Here is a 27,358-nt window from a genome sequence, read left to right on the forward strand (position 1 = left end):
ACAGCGGCTGACTGTGAGCACAGTGTGCTCAGGTGGGCAAGGGGCCAATGGCACCTGGATTGTCCCAGCCATGGTGTGTCCAGCAGGAGCAGGGCAGTGTCTGTTCCCTGTGCTGGGCACTGGTGGGGTCACACCTCAAATCCTGGGGTCAGTTTTGGGCCCCTGCTGACAAGAAAGGCATTGAGGGGCTGGAATGTGTCCTGGGAAGGGAAGGGAGCTGGGGAAGGGTCTGGAGGAGCAGGAGAACTGAGGGAGCTGGGGGGGCTCAGCCTGGAGAAAAGGAGATTCAGGGGGAACCTTCTTTCTCTCTCCAACTCCCTGACAGGAGGGGGGAGCTGGGGGGGGTCGGGCTCTGCTCCCAGGGAACAAGGGACAGGACGAGAGGAAACGGCCTCAAGCAGTGCCAGGGAGGGTCAGGTTGGTTTTGCTGTGTATTTCAAGGCCAGGTTGGATGGGGCTTGGAGCAACCTGGTCTAGTGCAAGGTGTCACTGCCCATGGCAGGGAGTAGAACAAGATGAGCTTTAAGGTCCCTTCCAACCCAAACCAGTCTGGGATTCTGTTTATTTGGGATCTCTTCAAAGATCAGGAGGAAATGGGTGGTCCCATCCCAGCAGAATCCCTGGAGACTCATCTGTTACCCATGTTTGGGGACTCAGAAGACAAAGAGGCTGTAAACTTGAGCCAACAGTGTCCCAGAAACCACAGCTGAACTGTTCTGTAGGTTTTATTAGCCAGAGTCTTCATCCTGGCAAGAGTCTCTTCTGAGCTTCCCCACAGTACATCCTATTACCCATCCCTAATTATTCAGCTCTAGTTGAGCAAAGCTTTGTCTTTCTCTTTTTAATTTTCTTTTTTTTTTTATTTTTCTTTTTTGTGTTAGCCTGAAAACCTATATTTAAATAAGAAGAGGAGGAAGGCATTTTCAATCCCAGCTGGATAGTTCCTAAAATGCATAGAGGTAAAGCCTGACCAGACAGATGCTCTGAGAACTTGCTGGTACTTTCCTCAGCTGCTTTGGGTAAGTAAAGCTGGACTTGAGCTCAACTTGTGCCACGTTCTGCCTTGCTCAAAGCCTCTTGGACAACATCCACGTCCATTTTGCTGGATTTGTGACACAGGACTGTGTTGGGATGTTCATGAAGCCTTTCTGGTTTTCCATGTTTTGTTTCCACCCCAATCCTGTTGTGGGTACCTCTCAATGCCTCTTCCCACATCTTGCTGTGTGAAGCCCAGGAACTGTGATCTTTGGGAGGTATTTGGGGAAGTATTTGGGATCAGCAGAGAGGGATGCCGTGGTGGCAAAGGGGTTTTTATGGAGGTAAATTCAGGAGAAGAACTGGGTAGATTTGGGGCTATTTCTTGAGCAGAAAGTGAGATGAACACATGATTGAGCCAGAAACACCCAGCAGTGACCACAGACTAGACCTTCTCCCCTCACTGGGAAAAGGAGAATGAAATACTCTCTGAAATAGAAACAACACACGTGAAATCCCAGTACAAGGGTCCAGACCCCAAGAGATTAAAATTCCTGACCTAAGGCTACATGGAAGGTGGTGGCAGAGGCTTCCTCCAGCCTATTCCACTCCTCTTCATCACCGGCTTCCTCTCCATCCCAATAATTTGAGTTAAGGAGGTTTAGTCTTGCCTTGTAATCTTGATTTGGAGTTTCATTTTGAATTACTTGAGTCTCATGTGCCATTTCAAATTGATTTGTTATGCCAAGTACTTGCCAAATGCATAATGAGGGTCTAAATTGGACGGTATGTAACGAGGCAGAGATTCAATTATTCCAAGCACTCCTGCTCTGAAAAAAGCCTCAGTTATTGCTGTCACATGCGTTTTGGGACCTTCCCTCACACATCCACACACACACAGAGGCACTTCACGGTTTCTAGAGCCTGCCCCGTTATTTATTATTATTATTATAAACATTGCTGTTTTCACGCATGAGCTCCGGGCTGGGAGTTCACCCTGCAGGGATTTGTATTAATGAAAACTGGAGCAGCTTTCAGGGGGAATCTCTGCTCCATCTCCTCCAATCCATTCACAAAGTCTGTGTGGCAGCTCCTAAAGACCGACGGCAGGACTGAGAATTAATCAAATGAAGGAGCTATTAACGACAGCACATCAAAGAGAGATGGAAAGTCTTCACATGATCAGCAAAAAAAAAGCTTTTATCTCTTTCTAACAAATGTGAGAATCCAGACACAGCCCTGAAGCGCAATTAGAGGATGTGAATAATTATATTTGCCACCCCTAATCACATCTTTCCTCGATTTCAGGGTATTCTGAGAAGCAAGGCTGGTACCTGTACCCTGTTTTACAAATGGGGAAATTGAGACACCACAGGGCTTTGCAGAGCCTCTGGGACAGGGAGGAGGAAACATGTGGGTTAGCCCTTTTTCCTCCCAAATTTTCTGCATCACCTTGCAAAATATTCCCAATTTCATCTGTGTCATGGACTAAGGAATGGTTTCCTGGACCAAGGAATGGTTTCCTAGACGGCTGAATGAATCTATTTTGTGGACTCATGAATGATGGGATAACCCAGACCCAGATGTGGGCACTGGATCATGGAATCATGGAATCTCAGAATGGTTTGGAAGGGACCTTAAAGGTCATCTCATCCCACCCCCTGCCATGGGCAGGGATACCTTTCACTAGCCCAGGTTGCTCCAAGCCCCATCCAACCTGGCCTTGGACCCTTCCAGGGATGGGGCAGCCACAGCTTCTCTGGGCAAAGTGGATTGAGCCTCCTGGCTTTTCCCTGGCCCTGATTTGCAGTCCAGGTATCTTTAAATGTTGAAGCAGCCTCCAAAATACAGGTCCAGGACCCCCTCCTGTAGTTTTATAGCTGTCCTTGAGTTGGATGGGAGGAGGAGGAGGTGATTGCATTATTGCTCACATCACATTTGGGGGCAATCCTGCAAACTTTGGAGCTCAAACCCTCCTTTCACCTCTTCACTTTGGATCTAGATGAGCAAAGATCAGCCTCAGGTCCAAACCTCCCTCTCTCCTCCACGTTGCAGATTCCAGTAGCCAGAAGCTTTTCTTCCCATCTCCCTCGTGACGAAATGTCACTGGTGCCACGGCTGACACCAGGGCTGGGAGCTACCGTGAATCATCCTCATTAAAAAGCATTTCAATTCAGCTCACAGAGATGCTTCTCACCCTCTTTGCTGCCATAACAGAGCTATTAAAAGCTCCCGTGAAAGGCAGGCAGCAGATGATGGGCACAGGCAGGTACAGCCTGGAACACTGTTGCAGAGGGGGCATGGGGTAAAAACCACATTTTCTCCCTCATTCCCCACGCCAGAGCCAGGAGAAGGAGACTGGAACTGCTGGAGGCATCTCCACCTGAGATGATTTCTCTAACTGAAATTAGTTTGCAGCAAGTTTGGAGTCGGGTTTTCACCCAGGCAATAAGTGACAAGGTGAAAGGACACAGCCTCAAACTCTGCCAGGGAAGGCTTGGGTTGGACATCAGGAGGAATTTCTTCATGGAAAGGGCTTTGGAAGGGTCTGCCCAGGGAGGTGGTGGAGTTCCCATCCCTGGAGGTGTTTAAGGAAAGGCTGGACACTGCACTCAGTGCTCTGGGCTGGATGACAAGGTGAGGATTGGCCATAGGTTGGACTCAACGATCCTGGAGGTCTTTTCTGACCTAAATGATTCTGTCACTCTGTGATGACATAGAGGATTCTTCCTGGGAATGGAGGGACTTGACCTTAAGTCACAGAGGCTCCTGGGGAGGTTTATGAGTGATGGTGGTCACCTGAAAGGGGGGTGGATTGGGAAGCAGGGTGTGTGTAGGGTGTGTGTAGGGTCTATATGGCCAGCAGAGCTTCTTCAGCATCCGTCATGTCCCCAGATCCACATTATCCACCTCCCCTGGGCTCTGGCATCACTGTGTACCTGCAGTGCTGAATGTGCTCATGTGTGTTGCAGAAACTGGAGGATTTAGGAGGATTTCCCTGCTGAATTTTGGCTCATGCCAACTGTTGAGCAAGGAGGGTTTTTTGGGGGTTGATTTTCCTCTAACAGGCTCTGCCACCCTCGTGCATTTCCCAGCCATGAGTCACAACTCATCCTCTGCTTTTCCCCCTCCCTGACATCTTCAGGCACCTCATGAGATTTTTAGCAGATAGCAACAATATTATCTTGTGCAGGGTTTTCTCTGTCTCTCTGCTGCAGGAGGGCTGGAAATTCACCATTTGAGTGAAAAGTGAGGCTTTTCCATCACTGCTGAGTGACAGGAGTTGGGGTCAGCAGAGAGGGAACCCAGCCCAGACGTGATGACATCTGGCAAGAGCAGTGTTCCTGTGTGTGGGGGACACCTGCACACTCCTCATGATGGGCCAAATGGAGGAATCAAAAGCAGAAATAAGTCCTGGCAATTAATAAAGCATTGCCAAAGTCAGTATTTATTAGGAGGGTGTCACAAAACTTTGATGCCGAGGGGAAAGCTGCAGAACGTGTCCTGGTGGGGAATTCCATGACATCTCCTCTCCCTGCCCAGGATGTTGAAAGCCACCCCTGGTCCTGCTCCCACTGGCATCTCCACCCTCTTTCTCGACTCTGCACCCACCACTCAACAGTCAAAATGACTTTACTGTAAGGAAAAGCTGTGAGAAAAAGGCAAAGTCAACTGATTTCCTCTCTCTAGGTTGTTCTGCATCTCATTTTGTGCTTCCCCAAGAGAAGAAGAGGAAGAAAGCAGCAAAGAAAACACCAGATTTGCATTAAAAAGGAAAGTAAGTGGCAAACAGAAATAAGGTCAAAGGGGAGAAGGGACTTTTGGGGAGAGTTCCCCTTTTGAGGTCTTCTCAAGTTTCCTTTCCTTTCTTGCCATCTCCAGGTTTTAATAATGCAGTGATATATATTTGCACCAAACCCCTCCATCTCAGAGTCATTTCTGTTTGCAATGACTTCAGTGAATTCATGGTGGGCCTTTGGAACCAGAATGAATTCCTTGGTGGAGTGAAACTTTTCCTTAATAGCCACTGCTGATTTCTTTTTTTTTTCATGTGCTCATTTATAATTAAGGCTTCTTAATTACCTTTTTAAGAGCAGGGCTGAAGGAAAGGAATGGTAAGACTCTTCTTTTTCTGAAGGGTGAGCTGCAAAAGCGAAGCAGGCAGTGAGTCAGCATCCTCTCCTGCCTCTGCTGCCAGCAGAGCTGTTGCTGGGGTTACTGTCGCAGGTGACAGAGCAGATCAGCCTTCCCGGTGTCCCCAGGCTGAGCCAGACATGTTTTTCCTAGTGCATTAAACAACAAAACAAAAGGCAGGGTTCAGAAAACCCCCTCTTTCCCCTAAGAAAACACCCCCAAATCGGTTATGTTGCCATTTGGAGCTTAGAGAAATGGAAAAGAGGAACGTGGTGGCTTTGGGGGTTGTGCAAGAAAAGTCATTTGAGCAAATCTTGTGATAATTGCGGGCAGAATTAATTTGTTACCACTTGGCAAAAAGAATGTGGGTCAGCAAAGTGAGCCTGACCTGTGGCACCCATGGGTGACCTCCTGGCAGGACCATCACCCCTCACACCTCTGGTCCTGATGAGAGCACTTAGGAAGACAAAAAGCCACTTATCTGCTCCTCCTCACTTCTTTTTTGGCCCATCCCTCCTTGCAAACAGCACCTGGGGATTTCTGAGCGGGTTTCAGGGGGATCCCCCAGAACCGTTGAAGCTAAAAAGCAGTAAATCTTATTAAAAATAAATCACAGGGTTGAGCTGCAGAGCTTGGATCTTTGAACTCTCTGCAGACAAATTCCTTTGCTCTGAATTTTCGCTGGTTTGGGTTTCCCAGCTCGAAATGAAGCCTTTGCCCAACGGCTGGGAAGCTTTAGGGAGCTTCAGCTTTACCTGCAGGCTCTGCAGACCTTTCAGCATCCAGATGTTACAGCTAAATGCAACTCTATCAGCGTCCAGATGTTACAGGTAAATGCAGCTCTACCAGCGTCCAGATGTTACACAAAAAGCCAAAAGAACTCCCGGCCTGTGTTTGCAAACAAATTCATCTCCCCTGCACAAAATGACCGCCCCCAACAACCTGAGAGAGGGATTTCTGCAGCAAACCAAACCAGCACTGGTGATCCGGGGTTCAGGTGAGGATAGGGAGGACAGACAGAAGAGCCTTGAGGCAGAAAAGAGTTTCCCCTGGATTTCCAGCTGGGAAGTGGATGATGAATATTACCACAATGCAGGGTGAGGTTTTTTTGCTCTCAAAGCACTGCCTCATGTGAACTGATTAACTGAGGCCAGGAAGCTGGGGCGGCACTAATGTGTTTTGCCTGGTGACCTGTGCAAGCTTTAATTTGCTATTTTGTCATTTCCTCTGAGGCCAAAAGCCTGAGGATGGTGTCGCTGGGGGCCCAGCCCTCTGGAGCATCCTGGTCTCTGTGTCTTGGCTCTCTCATTTCAGCCAGGCAGTCACCTTGTTTCATTCCAAGACTCTATCAAACTCTAATGGAAGTTTGGTGGCTTCAGGATAATTCTCCCACAGTGAGTTTGCTCCTGTGTTTGTTAGAAGGCATAAAGATGAACTAAAAGAGGGGATTTTCTCTCCTTTCTGTGTTCCTCTGCATGTTCCCTGTTTTAACCACCAGCAGTTTCACATAGCACAAAAGCTGTTGAGTGATTTTGGTGCAAGCTGGAGAGTTCTCTCAGTTTGGTTTTGTGGGTTACCATAGTTACATGAGGACTGGGGATACCCAGAGCTGGGTTGGGCTCCTCCAATCCTGCCAGTCCTTAAGGGACTGGAGTGCTCTGGGGGACAAGTCTTGCCCTCCAAGGGCTGGTTTGTCCCCAGGCTGTATCAATGCACAGGTTGCCCAGAGAAGCTGTGGCTGCCCCATCCCTGGAAGTGTCCAAGGCCAGGTTGGACAGGGCTTGGAGCAACCTGGGACAGTGGAAGGTGTCCCTACCCATGGCAGGGGGTGGGACAAGATGACCTTTAAGGTCCTTTCCAACCCAAACCATTCCATGATTCTGTAAATGATGGCTCTTCCCCCTCAACACCCTGGACATGTCACTGACAGACATCATGTCCCCCTTGAACACAACATGATGACAGTGCCTCAGCCCTCATTATCTTCCCCTGGGCTGTGTCAATCAAACTCCTGCAACCTCTGATTCCATTTCCCTCCTCTCTGACACAATGCTCACTGAATGAGCAAATGAAAAGCCACAATAAAAATCAGGAGGATTGGGGAAAGGTGGAAAAATCCAAGAGAAAAAAACACAGTTTGAAAGTCCTTGACAGTTTGTCAGCCGACCCAGGGGCTGTCACAGGGATCTCGTGCTCAGGTGAGACAGCTCAGTGCCCTCCATCCATCTCCTCCTTGCCCAACTCTCGTGGATCCAATTCCTGGGAGGCTCTGGGGCCTGGTGCTGGGCAGAGGAGGGTCAAGACTGGTTCCATCCCAGCTGCCAAACATAGGAAAAACTCCTTCATTTCTCTGATCCAATTTATTTTTCTGGATATAACTGGCTAAAGAGTGGAGAAAGGTGAAGAGGGCAGGTTTTAAAAATAAACACTTGAGCCTGCACAAGGGATGCTTTGTGGCACAGCAGTGACTTACAGATTCTCTGGTGTTTCTATGGAAAGAAAAACCAATTTTCTTAAAAACAGGGTTGTTAGTGCAGCTGGAGTTAAGCACCAATTCGCACTGGGTATCTTAGGCATCCTCTGAAAATTCAGCTTAAAATACTGTTGTGAAGACGCAGAGCCCAGATTTTAGGGCAAAGTGCTTTGAGTACATTCACTTAGGTAAAGTTACTGGGTTTGGTTGTAAGGGATTCCAAGAGTTCTCCCTGCCAGGGGATGTCATTTTGACTTGCTCGGCTCAGGGAGGTTGTGTAGGTTTGTGCCACCTCACAAAGTGACTGTCACCAACCACAACCAGAAGTGAATAAGGCATTCAGGGGCCAAACAGTCCCCCCCAGCCCACACCAGGCTTTTTGCTGCCAGAAATTGGGGTTTTCACATCTTTACACTGAGGCTGCGTCTGGATTAACACCGATGCTCTCCCAGCTTCACCCCTAATCCCTGACATGTTCCCTGGTTTTCCTCCTCCCCTCACAGAAGCTCAGGTCATCTTCCACTCCTGTGGACAACGGAATGCTGCCCTGCCTTTCCCCAGGATTTGTGGTTAAATTGCTTTGTCAATGTAACCTTAGATGGTAATGATCAAATAATGCCCTGCAACAGGAGCTGTGGAGGACAGTCTGGAGGTATCATTTGCTGTCATTGTGGAGGCCTTGGAATGTGATCCCCATTACATCTGAATTGGCATTAACATTGTTTAGCCATCATAATGCCACCCAGTTAATCACGTTCTTAGGATATTAAAATAGGTCTGACTCTATCCTGAGTTGTAACCCGCAGATTCCCACAGACTGGATGGAATTTAGCTCTGTTAAAGCTAAGGGAGTCGTTTGGCTGATCTTTTTTGCCCACAAAACTTGTTCCTTGCAGGCCAAGAAACGCTCTTGCTCAATCCACAGCTTTGTGAGGAAAAAACCCCACGAAAAATAGCTCTTGTCCATGCTCAGTTATTTTGGGTTATCAGTTTCAATTTTCATTTCACCCCTCTATTTGCAGCAATGACTGTTCTCTGAAGATGTTCTGCCTTCAGCAGCTGGGCTGCAGCAGTCAGAGAGACTCCCAGGATGTTTGGAGTCCTGCTGTGCCTGGTGCCAAATGTCCTGTTAAAGAGGCATCAGTTATCCCTACAGAGCTCCCAATGATGCTCTTCACCTGTGCTGAGGGCTGAGCAAACCAAGGATTTAGACAGCATTGGATTTTCCTCCCTCTTCCAAATTTCAGTGTCTTATTTTCTGCAAGTGTGAGCACAGCAAGAAGCTTCTGGTGTAGGATTTAAACAGACTTCAGGTGGGAGGCGAGAGATACTCCCTTAATGTACAAATGAGAAACTGAGGCACAGAGGGACTGAAGGATTCACTCCACGACTGAGCTATTCCCAGAGTCTAAGACAGAGACAGGAATAGGGATTATATGATCCAGAGTTAGAGCACCAAATCCATCCTGGGAAATCAAGATTCATTCCTCATCCCTCCTGCTGCCTCCCTGGATGGTGTGGGTGGAGAACGTGTCTTATCCCAAAGGGGTAACACTCACGGGATGCTTTTGTGGCTTAAGAAGATGAAATGGGGTTCATGATCTCTGGAAATGGGGTCAGTGACCCCATCTTGGGGTACATTGCAGTTCTTCTGGAAGGGTGTGAGCCCCAGGGACTGTAGGGATGCTCCCACCTCCTGTCTCTGGGAGGCAGAAGGTGAGAATGGCAGGACTGGCCAGTCTGGAGCCAGAAGGTGTGTTGTTCAACTTATTCCCCGATTGCTGGGTGACAGGACAAGAGGAAACAGCCTCACGTTGTGCCAGGGGAGGTTCAGGTTGGGTAGTAGGGAAAATTTGTTTACCAAAAGGATGGTCAGGCCCTGGCACAGGCTGCTCAGGGCAGAGGTGGAGTCAGCATCCCTGGAGGCATTTAAAAGGCAGTTTTAAAGAGGACATGGGTTAGTGGTGGCCTTGGCAGTGCTGGGTAAACAGTTGGACTCAGCTGGCTTTTCCAACCTGAACAAGTCCACGATTCTTTGATTTCATGATTGATCCGAGTTAATGTTGAAAAGTCAGGTTGATGCTGTACTGGCTGATGCCAACAGTCTCTGCAGTCCTGCCTGCAAAGGGTTCAGGCTGTGATTAGTGATCCGAGTGACAACCTCGAGCTTTTATCTGCAACATTTATCAGCGTTATGAGCAGCAGAGGTTGGACTCATGTTTCCCAGATGAGATGAGATGGGAAACATTGCCAGGGAGTTAATACTTCCCTGCCTTAATGAAGCAGTCGAGGCTTTGCTGTGGGAGGAGAGACAATACATTTGCAGTGCATTAAGGTATTATTGTAACCACGTTTGTGCTGAAAGGTTTCTGATCCTCCGAAATAAAGATGAGCAGATTTGTCTCAAATTTATCAATGGAAGCAGAGTTCCCATTGAAATGGGAGGGAGGGGAGGGTGGTTGAGATCCTGCTCACTGCCACAGCTGGGCTGCCACTCTCTGCCCAGCTGCTGGTGCTAACAGGGGACAAGGGGGGGTTTGGTGGGTGAAAAAGAACCCCAAAAAGCTACCTGGGAGATGTTGGGATTCATCAAGAAGGAAGGAACATTTCAAGGTGAAAGAAGGATGATAGGGCAGCCCCGAGGCTGGGAATAACTGAGAGTCACAGTGAACATCCTGAGATGTTTTGTGCAGCCAGTGTTCCCCTGGGGAGGGATGCTGGGTGGATTCCCTCATGGTCTGGGTCTGGCTGTGTGAAGAGGAAAGCTCTGTGTCCCCTCTGCTGGAAAATCTGCCCTGAGAAGGGCATTAGGGGAGGAAAAGCGTGATGCTTGCTCTGCTTCTTCAGAGAAGCTGCATCTGCTGTTCCAGGGCAGCCCGTAGGTAATTGCACAGGGGGATTTCTTAAATGGACATTAGGAATAAAATCAAATTTGTGGAGACCAGATGCAGCAGAGGAGATGGATGAAAAAGCAGAGGGAAATTTGCAGAGGGAAGTCTGAGACATCTTGCATTAGACAGCAAACCATAGCCTTGAGGAGCAGGTTTGATGCTGCACTGAGCTCTGAGCTCACAGGAAAGCTCTGTCTGGGTCAGGCACCACAGAAATGTCCCTTCTCCTGCCCCTGTGCTCAGAAATCCAGGATTTGGGACTTGACCTAGACCACCTCTGTTGCTGCCTGACAAATTTTGGGCTTGCTGCAGTTCCTGGATGCAAATCCCTCTGGGGAAGTGGTGGAGGCTCGTGGAGGAGGTGATGCTGCTGCTGCATCCCTGATGATGATCCAAACCTGGGCTGGAAACCCCAGGAGAAGGCAGGAGCTGTGGGGATATGGCTGGAGAGGAGGTGATCTGTCCCTCTGGCTGCCCTCTGCCTGCAGCTATGTTGCTGCCTGGTACAGCTTAATTGGCTTTGATAGGATTACAGGGAAGCAGCCGAGGAGTAAACAGGGCCAGGAGGACACACCATGCCTGGGGCCACCAGCCCCTGGAGAAATCCTTTGAGCCAGTGACTAAAGCTGCAGGAGTTCAAGGGTTAATGTCGGTGTGGGGTAAGGGCTTAATCCTTCTGGTTTCAAGGGAAGTATTTTCCTAGCAGCATCCCAAAAGTCTGTGGCTCCATCATTAATTCCTGATGAGTTTGCCCCTGACAGATTCAGAGTAAATCATGGCAACTATGGAAGTTACACCTTGTTGCCTCCAGCATTGTGTCCTCAATGAATGTTTATGGTTTGAAGCAGCCTTGTTTGTTTGCCTTAGACCAGAGGACATTGATTTATTGGCAGAAATCCTAGCAGGGAAAAAGGATGAGCCAGGCAAGTTTTTGACTGCTACACACGACTATGGTGAGGGGATGATGGTTATTTCATGTTTCTGAAAATAAAGCCTCAAACTTGGATGGGAACTTTTGCCAGGAATTTTTCTCAACCTGCAAGCAACAAGGGGAGCTCAAGGGTTAATGGTGTTCCAGGGCTTTGCTTTCTGCTTTATCTGGGGTTTGGGATGGCTGGAAGATGCTGTGGGTTGGAAAGGAGGGGTGGATGCTCCTACTGGGAGCATGTTGCTGATGAACATTATGAACTGCTGTAGGAATGATGGGGAAGCAGTACTGGGGATCCAGTGCTTCAATACCCCCATCCCAGGAGAGCTGGACCCTCAAGGAAAACAGGTCTTAAAAGTGAGGCTTAAAGCCATGGATGGAGATGGTGACAAGAGACTTGTGTCCAAGCCTGGGGCAAGGTGACATGACCTAGAGATGAGTGTCCCTGCGTGGAGTTGTGAGTCAATGTCCACCTTTTCATCCACGCCTTGCTGGGGCTCATTCCTGTGGGAATCCTCCTTGATTTCTGGTGGCAGAGGTGTTTTCCACTCTGTCAGCAAAGAAGAAGGTGAGCTCAGCTCACTCAGACTCCATCCACGCTCTTCAGCTGCCATTTAGAGCTCAGACTCAGCTCTTACACCAATATTTGTTGTTGTTCCTCCCCCACCCAGATTTGTGTATTTTGTACAGCTTGTTTCTGATTTAAGGTATAAATAAGTTTAATCTTTTCATCTTTTGTTCTCCTTACCTTCTGGAGGCTGTGCTGGTTAAAAATAACCAGGAAGATGAGCTCAGATGAGGATGGTGGAGGGGTTTTAAACTTCATCATGGTGGGCCCACCCATCTGGCTCTGGAAGGGAAAGTGGTCTCCCTTCTCACTTCTCCCCAGCCCTCATGGCTGAGCTCTTGGTCCAGTGGAAGGTGTTCCCGCCATGGCTCGGGTGTAGAATGAGATGAGATATAAAGTCCCTTCCAACTCAAAGCATTCCATGATTCTTTCCTAAGCCAGAGCTCTCTGAATTGCATAAACCCCACTTGTCACATGATTGGGGATTGAAGTGCTTCTGCTGTTGGGGTGAGTTGTGAAAATTGGAGGGGGGGTTGATGGGGGTGCAGAGATCAGAGGTTGTCCCTGATCCACGTCTCCTGGAGACAGGGTGTTTTCCAGCGCTGAGTTCCTGCAGAGGAGGTTTTTCACCTGAAAAAGTCCCTTTTGCCCAGAATTGAACCATTTGCATAAGATCAGCTGAAGGGAGAAAGAAAAAAAAAAAAAAACCAAACCACAACAAACTGAAGGGTTTTGGTTTTGTTGCTGGAAAGTCTGAAAGACAGATTTGGGTCCAGCCTGAAACCTCCCTGGCCGAGGGCTGGCTCAGCTTCGCTTCTCTGTTTATTTTGAAGGGGAGCACACGCACACACACACGTGTGTGCACATACATATGCACACGCTCTCCTAGACAGAAAAAACAGTCCCCAGCCTAACCCAGACGCTGATTCAAACCAACTGTTGTCTCTGGCTGCGCTGTCGGCTTTCCCCTGCCCACAGCCCTGCCACCGCGTGAAACCGTGGCTGAAAACCAACAGGCAACCCCCAAAATCCAGAATAAAAATCGCATTTCACGTAGGGAAGGGCAGAAAAACTCTTTCTAGGCAGCGGTTCTGCCAGAAAAAAAACCTAAAAAAAACCCAAAAACCCTCTCCCTGCTTGCAACCCGCTGAGCATCAACGGATGCTCTCACAGGAGACTGTGAAGCCCCTCGGCGCTGTCTGGGGGATGGATGGGGGTCCCCCAGGCAGGGCCAGGGGAGGGGCTGTCCGCAGCTGGCGGGGTCTGCGGGGCAGGGCCGGGGGCTGGTGGGTGTCTCCGGGAGCGGTGACCGAGTGAGGCGGTGCTAGGGCTGGGGGCGGATTTTTTAAGAAGAACCTCAGCTCTTCAGAGCAGCGGCAGCCGCCGGAGGAGTTGACCGGCTGGTTCCCCCTCTCCGCCCGGAGGAGGAGGAAGAGGAGGAAGAAGAGGCTTCGGCTGCCGCCCCCCCGATCCCCCCCCCCCCCCCCCCCCCTTCCCCTTCCGCCCCACACCTTTATGGACGAGCGCCGGAGCTTGCTCTACTCCCCCGCCGCCTCCTCCGCCGGTCGGCACCCGCGGGGCGGCTCGACCAGCAGCCACCACAACCTGGGCTACACCGAGCCCCCCGCCGCCCCCCAGCCCGGCCCCGAGCAGGAGGAGGAGGAGGGCGAAGAAGGGGAGGAAGGCAGCATGACCGTGGTGGAAGGCGGCGGAGGAGACCCTTTGCTGGAAGAACCGCAGCCTCCCGCCGCGCTGCTCGGAGGGGAGCGCTACGAGCAGCCCCCGGCCCCGGCCCCGCCCGCCGGGCAGCCCGCGGGCGGTGGGGAGCACGAGTGCTGCGAGCGGGTGGTGATCAACATCTCGGGGCTGCGCTTTGAGACCCAGCTGAAGACGCTGGCACAGTTCCCCGAGACGCTGCTGGGGGACCCACGGAAGAGGATGCGCTACTTCGACCCCCTGCGCAACGAGTATTTCTTCGACCGTAACCGCCCCAGCTTTGATGCCATCCTCTACTACTACCAGTCGGGAGGGCGCATCCGGCGGCCCGTCAATGTCCCCATCGACATCTTCTCCGAGGAGATCCGCTTCTACCAGCTCGGGGAGGAGGCCATGGAGAAGTTCCGGGAGGACGAGGGTTTCATTCGGGAGGAGCAGCGGCCGCTTCCCGACAAGGAGTTTCAGCGCCAAGTGTGGCTCCTCTTCGAGTACCCTGAGAGCTCTGGGCCGGCCCGAGGCATTGCCATCGTCTCTGTCCTGGTCATCCTTATCTCTATTGTCATCTTCTGTCTGGAGACGCTGCCTGAATTCAGGGATGACCACGACTATGAGGGAACTGGGGGGGACCCTTGGGACAGGTGGTGGCCCACTCCCAGCTGAAGTCTTCACCAACTCCTCGTCCTCGGCTGCTTCCATGGTGTCGTCCTTCACTGACCCTTTCTTTGTGGTGGAGACTTTGTGCATCATCTGGTTCTCCTTCGAGCTGCTGGTCCGTTTCTTTGCCTGCCCCAGCAAGGCCACCTTCTCCAAGAATATCATGAACATCATTGACATTGTGGCCATCATTCCCTACTTCATCACTCTGGGCACTGAGCTGGCGGAGAGGCAAGGCAATGGCCAGCAAGCCATGTCCTTGGCCATCCTCAGAGTCATCCGCTTGGTTCGGGTTTTCCGCATCTTCAAGCTCTCCCGGCACTCCAAGGGGCTGCAGATCCTGGGACAGACCCTCAAGGCCAGCATGCGGGAGCTGGGCCTGCTCATCTTCTTCCTCTTCATCGGCGTCATCCTCTTCTCCAGCGCCGTTTACTTTGCAGAGGCCGATGACCCCAGTTCGGGTTTCAGTAGCATCCCCGATGCCTTCTGGTGGGCCGTGGTGACCATGACCACGGTGGGCTACGGGGACATGCATCCCATCACTATTGGGGGCAAGATCGTGGGGTCTCTCTGTGCCATCGCGGGGGTGCTGACCATCGCCCTCCCCGTGCCTGTGATAGTCTCCAATTTCAATTATTTCTACCATCGGGAGACAGAAGGTGAGGAACAAGCCCAGTACATGCACGTTGGGAGCTGCCAGCACCTCTCGTCCAGCGAGGAGATGAAGAAGGCTCGCAGCAATTCCACCCTCAGCAAGTCCGAATACATGGTCATCGAGGAAGGGGGGATCAACCACAGTGCATTCAAACAGGCTGCCTTCAAAGCAGGCAACTGCACAGCCACAAACAATCCCAACTGTGTGAACATCAAAAAGATCTTCACGGATGTTTAAAAAAAAAAAAAAAAATCCCAAACCAAACAAACAGCAACAAAACCCTGAGGATGCGGTAAAATGACACCAATAATGATAATAACAATAATAATGCAAAGTGACTGTGTGTCGGTGTTGTGTGGAACATGCACCATCGTCGGTCTGTGTGTGCCCTCGTTTTGATATGGGTTTTTTTTTAGATCCTTCCTTTCTAAAGATCCAAAAATAAAAGGATTTAAAATTCTCCAAAGAAGAGGACGGCTAAAGGGTAACAAGACAAGGAAGATGAAGACAAACCACACTCACTGTCGAAACAGATGTTCTGCAACGTGTTGCAGGGCAGCTTTGCTTTGTGGGGTTTTGGGGATCCTCTCGCTTTGCTCCTGAATTTCCTCCCCCTTTCCCTGAAGGCAGCGTGTAGCCGATTTCCCTGCCGTCACATAAGCTCAGTTGTTGGATTAACAACCCCGGGTTGGGTGGGGGAATGAGGAAAACATGTAGCCGAGAGCACTGGGAGGGGGTTGGGAGGAAATAACCGTTTAATTTTGCAGAGAGTCTCTGTTACCACGTTGTTAAACAATGCTTTATATTGAATCCTGTGATGTGCCATTATGGGCACATCACAGATTCCATTTTTTTTTTCCCATTAGATTGTTGATGAAATTCTAATCTGGTCAGAGACTGAGTGCAATCAATGCTGATTTAAATAGAAAAAAAACCCCAACCCAGAGCCCTTGTTTTTTGTTCTTAGTTCCCTTCCCGTGTAACCCGATGGAATTATTCCATCCAATTTGATCTGTGCAGAGGGTCTGCGTGTGGGGAGGAGGGAAGGGAAAGGCACAGTGCAATGGTTTCGGGAGCCAAGAGAGATGCCAGCGTGGACCAGGGGATGCAGGATCATCTCTGGGCAGCCTCCAGCCCACCCAGGCAGAGACAAAGGGATGTTTCCTCCTTTTTTTTGCAATGCTTTTGGGAGAGATGCAGCCTCTTATCGCAAGAAGATTAAAGCGGTGAACACGCCTTCCAGCGGAAGTCACTGATTCCAACCAGGAGTGATGCAGTTGCCATGGCGACCCTGGTTTCCTGGGAAACCCCAAAAGGTTGTCATGGCATCCCTGCTCCCATCCCCCTTGGTCCTCGCTCTTCCTGCGAAAAAAACCTTTTTCCAGATGGTTCCAGCCCTGCCATCCCGCAGGACATCGTGGCTTCACACCCCCTTCCCGGGCCACGTCCCCTGTGCCCAGTAAGGCCCCCCCAGGCAATAAACACCTCCAAATCCACCTGTCCCTTGCTGAGGAGCAACTTTGGCAGGGAGATTTGGGGATGGAGGTTCATCCTGCTCCACCAAGAATGACTCCAAACCCAGTGGGAAACAGTCCTGAGCGGGAAGCTCGGCTGGGAAACCTCAGCAGCTTTGGGAGACAAGGGGGACAGGAGAGAGCAGGATTGAAAAATAACCAAAAACCCCACCAGGGAAAACTCACCACCTTCATCTTCACGTGTGCACCAGGGGCCACGGGACATCTGAAGGGATCAGGTGAGCTTTGCACGGGACACAGTTTAATGGAGTCACAAAGGAATGTTGCTCTTTTGGGGGACACACCCCATGCTTTCCACTGCTTAATTTTATTTTCCAGCCTATCCTGCTGCTCTTGGGTATTTTTATAAACTTTAGATAAAGTGGGATCACTTCTTATAGCTCCTCTGATTATATTTGCTGTTCACTTTACTTTTTAGTGCTATGGTAGGAAGGAATCTCTACTGCTTCTCTGCGGATGGATTTCTTCAATTCTGTGATAAAAAGGTGGTTTTCAGTGGTTTAATGCTTCCAGCTCCAGGCTGCTCAGCCTTGAGGACCTTGGCTCTGACTCTCCTCAGTTTTGCTGGATTTTGGGTTAAAGAAAGCCAAATTCCTTTGGGGTAGCACACGGCAAAGGTGTTCAGAAGAGAGAGTTCTGGCCCCAACCTGTGCAAGTAACACTTTTCCCAAGGGTGTGGAGAGGGGGATTTGCCCTGAGAGATGCCAGCCATGCCAAAATCAGAGTTTAGCTGGGACTTTATCCCAATTTTAAAGGATCTGGACAGTTTGTAACACTCTCCCTTAGCCCCAAGAAAAACATCACAGCAGCTCCTTGGCTCCTGGTGTGTGATGGTTTTATTGGAGCTTCTGTAGTTCTCATCAGCTGAGGGTCAGACAAATGATCTTTATTAGGAAGATGCTCTGGAGCATTAAAGCAAGTTACAAACCTGAGTTCCCTTATCCAGGATAACTGGAATTCCTTGTCTGGGATAACTGGGAACACCCCAACTTGCCTTTTGCCCAGGCTGCCAGTAGGCTGAAATATCATTTCTGCCTATGAGTTCTCCCTTTTTGTTGTTATTAACTTTTATTGTTACTAAATTTTATTGTTATTAAAGCTTTCCCACAATGCGTATTCCTAAAAGGAGGGTTTGAGTTTAAAAGGAGTGGAAACATCTCATTTGGAGAGTTTGCAGATGAATTTTTTTGTCTCTGTTTTCCTCGTGGCAGCTGCTCAGGGTACGGAAACCACATGTGCTCCTGGAAACAGCACAGAACAATTTTCGGTTTCTCTGCCACCTAAAATAAGCACAAACCTTGCAGGTTGTTGATTTGTCTTCCTGACTCCTCCCTGCCTGATTTTGTAGGGTCAGAATAGTTTCAAATGGATTTGATTGATGGTAAATGGTGCTGGATGGGAGAGGTGGCAAGGAAACCACTTCACCCACTTGAGTAAAAGGCAGTTTTTCTCCAGTAGAATCATCAAATGGTTTGGGTTGGAAGGGACCTTGGAGATACAGTTCCACCCCCTGCCATGGGAAGGTACACCTTCCACTAGCCCAGGTTGCTCCAAGCCCCGTCCAACCTGGCCTTGGACACTTCCAGGGACGGGGCAGCCACAGCTTCTCTGGGCAGCCTGTGCCAGGACCTCCCCACCCTCCCAGGGAAGAATTCCTTCCATATATCCAACCTAAATGTCACCTCTTTCCATCTGAAAAAAGTGCTTTTCAGTACTGAATGGGATCACTGAAAAATATAAAATCACTGCTGCTCTTTAGATGCACCCAGAAAATGTAAGTGGAGAACTGGGGGTATCCTTGTGATGGTCTACCCTTTTTCCCTCAGCATCTTCCCTCTCTGCTTGTAGGTTCAATGAGAAAGTGAGCAACCTGAGCCACCTGGAATAGTGGAAGATGTTCCTGCCCATGGCAGGGAGGTGGAACTGTATGGTCTTTAAGATCCCTTCCAAGCCAAACCATTCTGTGATCCTACTATAAATACTTTCTGTTCCGTGGTCTGGTGGTTTCTCCGGGTCTGGCTGCTGCACGTGTTGTGTGAGGAATTGGAGAGATCATTGAAAAACTGCTCTTTCCACACCAGCTGTTATTAAACTGGCTCTTCTCTCTTGCCATGAGCCTCCTGTTAGGGGACCAGGGAGTGTTTTACAGTCCCTGGGGAGTTAAAGATGAGCCTCAGCCTTCACAGCGTGTTGGACTCAACTGTTCCTAATGTGCTTAGAGGGGCAGCATTAGGGGATTAGTATTAGCAGAGCTGCTGCCTGCTGTCTGCAAGGCAAAGGGCTCCTCCAGCCTCAGCTTATTACATTAAATGGAGGAAAGGGCATTACCACAACTCCTGGCTGACATTTCCCAGTGCCCAGACCGTGAGCACGGGGAAGCAGGGACCCTGGAGCACTGGTAATCCCCATCTCGGCCCCAGGGATGCTCTCAGAAATGTCCTCCTCCTCCCCTGTCCTTCTGGTCACCTTCGAGACAAATTACACTGCTGGCACCGCAGGATGGGAGCAGGGGATGCAGCCCTGGGAGGCTGGAGCTGTCTCCATGGATGTTTTCAGTATATCATAGAATCATAGAGTGGTTTGGGTTGGAAAGGACCTTAAAGATCATCTCATTCCAACCCCCAGTATAGAGGCACTGGGTGCTCTAGAGCCTTGTACAGCCTGCTTCCCCTTTTCACAGGCTCCCTTTCCCTTTGCCTTTCCCTGTGTTTTATTCCCCTGTTTCAGCCCTTGGTGCCACCTCAAAACACATCCTTGGTACCGGGGGCTGCAGGGGACACCAACAACCCCAACCCTGGCCCCTCCACGTGGTACTTTGCCACCTTTTTCTCCTGTTTCTTTGCCCTCTTGTTTTTGTTCGTGTTCAGACCTGAACTCTTCTAAAAAGGTCTGTTGTTCTCCGGCACAATAGATGCCCTTTGGGTGCTTGATGTGGCCGAGGAGCAGAGCAGTAGCTATCCCACTGCACTGGTGGACACAGACAAGGGCTGGAGGTATCTCTTTCCTCCAGGAGGGTTAAATTTCTTCCCAGGCAATTGTTCCTGCTCTATCCCTTGACAAAAGAGGTCGGGTTTTGTTGTTAATCCCCACTTTATGGGCAATTAAGCAAGGCAAAGGGCAGAGAAGTGCTTTCCCCAGCAGAGGGAAAGGAGCCATCCAGGGTCATCGGCTCCAGAGGGGTCTTTCCTGCGGGGATAACACAGGGAAAGGGTCTCTTGCAGTGGCTGGTGTGTACGGAGAGCGTTCTGTGTAAAATCTCTTTAATTGTGTAGTTTGGAGCCCTCTCCTGCCAAGCTTTTAAAATATGCACATCCTGGTGAGAGCACACGGCGGCTCCAGCGCAGCCCGATGGAAGCAGGGCTTTGTTTCCCCCATTTTTAAATGCTTAACAAGTAATCTCTGGGTGGGCTGCAAACACGGGAGTGCAAATGGACAAAAAGGATACAAAATTAACTTATTTTGCCCTTCAGTTTGCTGTCTGTATCGGGAAGGAGAGCTCAGAGCAGCCTCGGCAAGGGCAGCCGTGTGGGCACAGGGAAATAGGGGATTTCTGGTCATCTTTGTCATAGGTGACCTTTAAGGTCCTTTCTGACCCAAAACATTCCATGATTCTACAATTATAAGGTGCTGTGGGCAGGGCTATATTCTATAAATTGTCTCCTTCACTGCTCTCCTGCTCTGGGTCCCACCCATAGTCTGAATGGGGTACTTTGCTTGACTCTGGGGGTGTGGCAGAGCTGGAGGATGTGTTAAGAATGGGATATTCCTGCCTTTTCCCGTTTTTCTGGGTGCTGTTGACATGGCAGAGGTCCGGGCTATCCCAGTGGGTGCTGCTGTGGGTGCAGGGTGGGAGCTGAGCATAGAGCCAAAGGTGGGAGCTGGAACATGGAATGATGGAGTGATGTGCTTCTTTCCTTTGGAAACAGCCCTGGGAACGTGGTCATCACCACTTTGATGAGGATGTTTTGGGGCAGGTGCCCCGAGGTGCCTCATCCCAGCTGGGAATCACTTCTCGGGCAGTGGTGGAGGGGAAGTGGTTTGACTTCATTTTTGGGGGTGGTGATAGGAGAGTTCTTAGGTCAGAAATGAGACTGACATGAGGAGGGGAGGTCCAGACCTCGTGTAAGGCAGAACCATCCCAGGGAGGGGACTCATTCCCTGCCAGGGGGTCCCTGCAGAGCACCCCCAGCCCTGTCTCCCCAGTCCCTCCTGGCTCTTGCTTCAGCCAAAGCTCTCCCAGATCCTCTGTAGTTGGGCCTGAAATGTAACTGAGACCTTTTACTCCCATACTTGGCTTCCCAAACAGGAAAATGAGTAATGATGTCTTTGTCAAAGGGATATTTATCCCACCTGATGGACATGTGTTGGCTGCTTTGCCTGGGAAGGCGTCAGGGCTCCTGCTCTTTGTCACTCAGAAAATCCCAGTTTTTGCTCATGAGAACCATCCCCTGTGTGGGATGGTTCCTCTGAAGAGGGGTGTGTGCAGGGTCCCACACTGCCCTTGCAGCTGGAGCCCTTTTATCGCTGTTGCTGGCAAAAAAGCAGCCACAAAATCAAGCCTTGCTGCTCTCTGACACCCACAAGTTTCAGGGTCTGTCTGTGTCTCATCACTGCTCGTAGCCTGAGTTTTTTGTGCTGAGGATGCTCAGCAGCAGGGCAGGGAAACCTTCCCCCATGAACCTCCCCGCAGGGCACCATCAATTCTCTCCTTCTTACGAACCAAGACACGCTCAAGTAAATTAAAACATGTCTCCAATCTCCTTCAGCTTCTCACTGAAGTCGGGAGGAGCTGAAATACTCCCTGATCGCTGCTGTTCCCCTCCTCACAGCGGGAGCAGCCGTTTCCTTCACACTCATTTTGAGCCCCTGGCTCAGCCCCGCCAACGGCAGCAGGCGCTGCTGGGTTTGTTTAGGAATGATTCACTTCCTTAAGACTTGTGATTCCGACGCTTTTCTGAGCATGTTTAAGTTCTGGCACGTCTGTTGCTTTGCTACAGTGGTTGCACTTCATTTTTAGCATCTCTAACATGGGCAGGCTGGGTTTGGATGTGTGGCAAGACGAGCCAGTGGCCCTCTCCCCTCCCCTCCCTCCTCTCCCCTCCCCTCCCCTCCTCTCCTCTCCTCCCCTCTCCCCCTCTCTTCCCCTCTCCCCTCTCCCCTCTCTCCTCTCTCCTCTCCCCAAGGCTGCAGGATGAAATCAGGTTTATTTTGCTGCTGATCAGCACCAGATGCTTTGCTTTGCTTCCTCCAAAGCACCATCATGGATAGATATGGAAAATCCTTTGGGGTCGGGTCATGGTGTGGTCGGTGGTGGAAGCCCTGGAGGCTCAGCTGTGGTGGGGGAAGGGGGGCTGCTGCAGCAGGGTCTGTCTTGGGGTCTTGCTCTCATGGAGAGCTGAAGATTGGGGTGGAGGTTGGATGAGATAAACACACACTTTGCAAAGTGTCTTTTGCCTTTGCAGAGAGATGAGTTTTGCTGTTGGGCTTGGTGCAAGGAAGGAGCTGAGTGCAATGGGGGTGATGCTGTGCCCCTTGGGGGGATTTGGGTTGTTAGGCCAGCTCTGAGTGTCCCCACACCTGGAGGGTAGGAGCACTGTGGTGTTTCCTGACTGGCTTTGGGTGGGTTGGCTCCTCTGTGCCTCAGTTTCCCCATCTGCAAATGACACTGAGCAGCCTCAGAAAGTTTTTGCAGTGAAACCTGTTCTGGAAGGAGGAGGTAGTTTTGAAGCACAGAGCAAGAAATAAGGACTCCTCCAAAGGTTTTATGGAATTCAGCTTTCTCGAGGCTGGCAGAGCCTGCAGACCTTCCCTGGGTACCCCAATAATCACAGTTGTTTCCCCCAGGTGGAGGGAAGGCCGAGGTTTCACTCAGCTTCCCAAGATGCCAACTCTGCCTTCAGTTCTCCTTTCCACCACCATCCTCCTCTCCTGTGATTTCATAGAATCACAGAATCAGCTGGGTTGGAAGGGACTTCAGAGATCATCAAGTCCAACCCTTGATCCAACCCCGCTGTGGTTCCCAGCCCATGGCACTGATGCCACATCTAGCCTGTTCTTAAACACCTCCAGGGATGGAGAATCCACCACTTCCCTGGGCAGCCCATTCCAATGGCTGAGCACCCTCTCTGGAAAGAAATTCTTTCTAATATCCAACCTAAACCTCCCCTGGCACAACTTGAGACCCAGCCCTCTTGTCTTGCTGAGAGTTGCCTGGGAAAAGAGACCAACCTCCCCCTGGCTCCCCCCTCCTGTCAGGGAGTGGCAGAGAGTGAGGAGGTCTCTCCTGAGCCTCCTCTTCTCCAGGCTGAACAGCCCCAGCTCCCTCAGCCTCTCCTCACAGCACTTATGCTCCAGTCCCTTCCCCAGCTTCATTGCTCTCCTCTGGACCTGCTCCAGCCCCTCAATGTCCTTCCTGAGCTGAGGGCCCAGAACTGGACACAGCACTCCAGGGGTGGCCTCACCAGTGCTGAGTCCAGGGGAAGAATCACTTCCCTGGACCTGTTGGCCACACTGTTCCTGATCCAGGCCAGGATCCATTGGCCTTCTTGGCCACCTGGGCACACTCTGCCTCCTGTTCAGCTTCTTGTCAATCCAAACTCCCAGGTCTCTCTCTGTCTGGCTTCTTCCCTGCACCTCTCCTTTTCCACCCTGATGCCCCATTTCTCCTGAATTCTCTGTGCATTTAGAATTGAGAACCCTCCTCTCCCTCCTTACTGGTGTCTGCTTGGAGCTGCTGCCATGGCTCTGTGACAATTTGAACCTCAAGTTGTTGCAGCAGGTCAGAAATGAGACATCAGAAGTTTGGGCTTAAAATGAACTTGCCTGCTCTGAATTTGAGTTTGTAGGAGGGATGTGGAAGGAGTTTAATGTGAGTTGGGTGTAGCATTACAGGTTTGAGGGGTTTCCTACCTCTGCATGTGCATCAGTGGGTGCTGGCTCCTGAATGTTCTGCACCTCAAATCCCTCTGAATTAAAGGAGGAAATCTTTCTGCAGCATCAGAAACAAGCCTGGGCTGTTTCCTTCTGGGGCTGGAAACTTTCAGGAATGTCTCTCCCATCCTCGTTGCAAAATGCTCAAAGAAAGCATGGCATGAATGAGGAGGAGTGGCCTGGGTTCAGCTGGGTGTTTCACTTGTGATATCTCCTGGGAATTTGGCTTTATTGCTCTGTTTTCTTAACCAAACTGCCATGTGATTCTCTCAGAGGACAGCTTTACACAAGCACCTTTATCAGCCAAGCCTGGGACTCAGTACGAAGAGATATCAGTTAATATGATAAGATCTGGTTTCCCTAACCCTGTGTCGATTGGCATCAATTATATCTTTCTCTTTAATTCTGTGGTAAGACTCAGCCATCCCAGCATATTGTTTGGGATCAGTGACAGATGACCTGACCCATCATTTTTGCAGGTCACTTTGTTTATCCCTTAAAAACCTGGCCCAAACAGGAGCTATTTTCCAGTCCCCTGGGAGGACTCAGGACCTGCTCTGTACTTGCTCTCTCAGGAGCTGGTTCAGCAGCTCTAAATGCACAGATACAAGTTATTTGGCTTAGATTATTAAAAACCATCTAATTTTTGTGGCTGCTGTTTAATATCCTCTGTTTCTCTTGGAGTAGAGAGGATTTCATCACCCCTGTCTGATGGAAAGACATCTGGATGCCTTCAGGAGCTGGAGCAGTGATATCTCCACAATGCTCATGACTTCTCACCCCTACTGCTGTTCCTACCAAATTCAGTGAAATAACATAACTGTTAGGTTGAGGATTTCGGATTTCTTTCTACAAGAGCAAGGATACACTTGGAAAGGCACCAGAGTACCCCAAAGCACTGGGTGATTTGTCTGGTGGGGATAAAATTGTTATTTACCACTTAATCTGCAGAGCATCAACTCCAGCTTCCCCTTCTTGGCCGAATCACTGACACTTCCCAGACTGAAGGTGCTATTTGGGTTTTATTTGTGTATTTATTTAATGGGTGTGTAACACTCCAGTGCTGCTTGAAGATCCAGCAGTTTGATCACTGCTTTGCTAAAAAGACAGAAGCCCTTCCCTGCTGGCAGGTGGGAGAGGGTGTAATCCCCCCAGCAAGCCCAGTCTAATGAAGCATAAACCCCAGTTAGCTTCAAGTCCATGAATAGTCCCTTCTGGCACTTCAAGATAAGCTGGTATTTGAACAACTGACTGGTCTGAGCCCCTTGTAAGGAGAACTGAGCCTCTCTGGAAGCTCATTTCCCTGAGTGCTGCACTGCCTTACGAGGGAATTTTGCTCCTTGTGGGAATTCTTACCTCTTTCCTTTCTCTGCTGGCTTTTAGCATCCCTGTAGTATCCTCATCCCTGCAACATCACCATCCCTACATCCCCATCATCCCTGCTGCTGTATCCTCATCCCTGCAAATGCATCTTCATCATCCCTGCATCCTTATCATCCCTGCAGCATCATCCCTGCAACATCATCCTCCCTCCAACTTCATCCCTTCAACTGCATCCTCATCATCCCTGCATCCTCATCATCCCTGCATCCTCATCATCCCTGCAACATCACCAACCCTGTATCCTCATCATCCTTGCAAATGCATCATCATCCCCACAATATCATCATCCCTGCAGCATCATCCCTGGAACATCGTCCCTGCATGCCCATTATCCCTGCAACATCATCATCCCTGCGACTGCATCCCTGAATCCTTATCATCCCTTCATCCTTGTAACATCATCCCTTCATCCTCATCCTTGTAACATCATCCCTGCATCCTCACCATCCCTGCATCTTCATTATCCCTACAACTTCATCCCTGAAACTTCATCATAGCTGCAACATCCTCATCCCTGCAGCATCATCCCTGCATCCTCATCATTCCTGCAGCTTCACCATCCCTGTACCTCATCCCTGCATCCTCATAATCCCTGCCATGTCATCATCCCTTCAGCTTCATCCCTGCATCCCCATCATCCTTGCAACATCACCACCCCTGTATCATCATCCCTGCAGCATCCAGAGTGGATGTCTCCCTCCTCAGCACATGGATCCCATCCTACATATCTCCATCCTCCCTCTCCCTTTGTGGAAAATAGGCTGATCTGGGGACTGAGCTGGGACCAGGCAGGTCCCAGTGCCTTAGGCTGGGCTCTGAGCTGGGACTACAGCTCCTTCCAACCCTTTCCTCCTCACTGGCTGTGAATGAAGCACCCAGCTTCATTCCCACCTCATGGGGGGAGGGGGATGCCTCAATTGCTCTGAAGGCACAGCGTGGATTTTCTGAAAAATGAGAGGGATATAAACAGTTGCATGAAATTTGTAGGAATTCCTGTGTCTTGACAGAGAAGAGCATCTCCCTGTATTAAAATAGGAGTCAGGATGAGTCCCTTGGTGCTGTTGAGTTACTGCTGCAATTCCAGGGGGGTCCAAGAGCTCATCGCTCCAGAGACTGGGACAATTTTCTGGCCCTTTGCTCCATTCCTGCCTCAAAATGGGGTGTTGAGTTTGAGCTCTGTGGGAGCAACTCCACAGTCCAAGCCCTGGGAGTGAGATCAGCCCCAGTACTGGATTTATAAGATCAACCAGTTGCACAATATTGTGTGATGGAGTTGGAACAAACCCAGCTTGACTAAGACAAAAACATGATGAGGAAAACCCACTTCGTGCTAATTATTCTGGATTTGGAACTTTCCATTAGTGAGATAATAGTTAATAACCAGGATCTATTTAGTGAATCTTCTTTTCTATTTTTACCTCACTTTAGACTGTGTGGTATTTAGTCCATTAAAGGATTTTAATTAGCAAGTTTTCGCTTTTCATTCGTGAGAAATGGAGACGTGAATTTGCCTGAGGGGGCCAACGTGCGGCCACTTTACTTTGAAAAAAAATAACCTGTTTCTTGTTTTCCAAAGCATAAAAGTGGGTTTTTTTGCTCTGCCCAACAGATAACAGAAGACGTTTCAAAATTACGACCTCCAGGACTGTGTTGAGAAATAAAACAGCTCCAAGGAAAAGTCAAACATCCTGGACATGGTGACCAACGCTGCTGTGGACCCAACTGTCCTCCCCAGTTAAACCCAGCTCATATTCCGTAAATATATGAATACCTATGGAATATTTGCCATCTTATCCATGTTTTCTAACAAGTGCTTCATGTGGAAGGAAACATCTCTGCAGCCAGAAGATTGTCTCCAACTCATGTGCAATATAACCAGACTGAGCAAAACCAGGGAAAAAGGAGGAGGGGAGGTGGAAATTTGGACATTATTTCAGTCTGGTTTTATTATTATTTTTTAAAAAAATCTCTTGAAAGTTTAAGCCAATAGAAAGGAAACATTAAGCAGAGCTGCTAAAGCTCAGTTGAAGTGTTTTGCTCGGAGTGGGAGGGAGAGAGGGAATCCAGTTGCTCTCACTGTTCCCTGGTGAAGGCCACGGGCTGCTCTCAGCTCTTTCTGAATAATTTCTGTTCCATTTTTCTCCCTTTCCTGTAAATGCCCTTTATAAGTAGTTCTGTGTTGTACCAAAGGCTGTGATTTACTTTAAGTCCTTCTTAAGAAAGTGACGTCTCCAGCAACGCTGAGGAAAACAATGTCAAACAGTCAACAAGTTGTGCCTTGCTTTCAGGATCACTCCATGAAAAACTAAGGAAAAATCAAATTTCCAGAGGTGGAAAAGGTATAAAAACATGAATCCTGGCTGATCATGCCCATGCTTTGTTTCATGAGAGCCTGGGTGCCCTTTTCTGCTCTTCCACAGTATTATTAGATTATTCCCTCGTTTGGGAAGTCCATTCCTCCTTTGCCCGTTGCTGTTTCATTCTGCACACTGAGGTTTTGGGTGACAGGTTTAGAG

General features: G+C 49.8%; 1 protein-coding gene across 1 annotated transcript; it reads left to right on the plus strand.

The window, feature by feature from the left end:
- Positions 1-13,352: 13,352 nt before the first annotated feature.
- LOC113957862 (potassium voltage-gated channel subfamily A member 3-like) lies at positions 13,353-15,328 on the plus strand. Its single transcript, XM_027665695.1, is given in 2 exon segments — positions 13,353-14,312; positions 14,314-15,328. Coding segments are annotated over 2 exon segments (1,746 nt in total). The 5' UTR covers positions 13,353-13,484; the 3' UTR covers positions 15,232-15,328.
- Positions 15,329-27,358: the final 12,030 nt, after the last annotated feature.

The sequence above is a fragment of the Corapipo altera genome, unplaced genomic scaffold (genome assembly GCF_003945725.1).
Source record: "Corapipo altera isolate COAL_440 unplaced genomic scaffold, ASM394572v1 202, whole genome shotgun sequence".
Lineage (NCBI taxonomy): Eukaryota > Metazoa > Chordata > Aves > Passeriformes > Pipridae > Corapipo > Corapipo altera.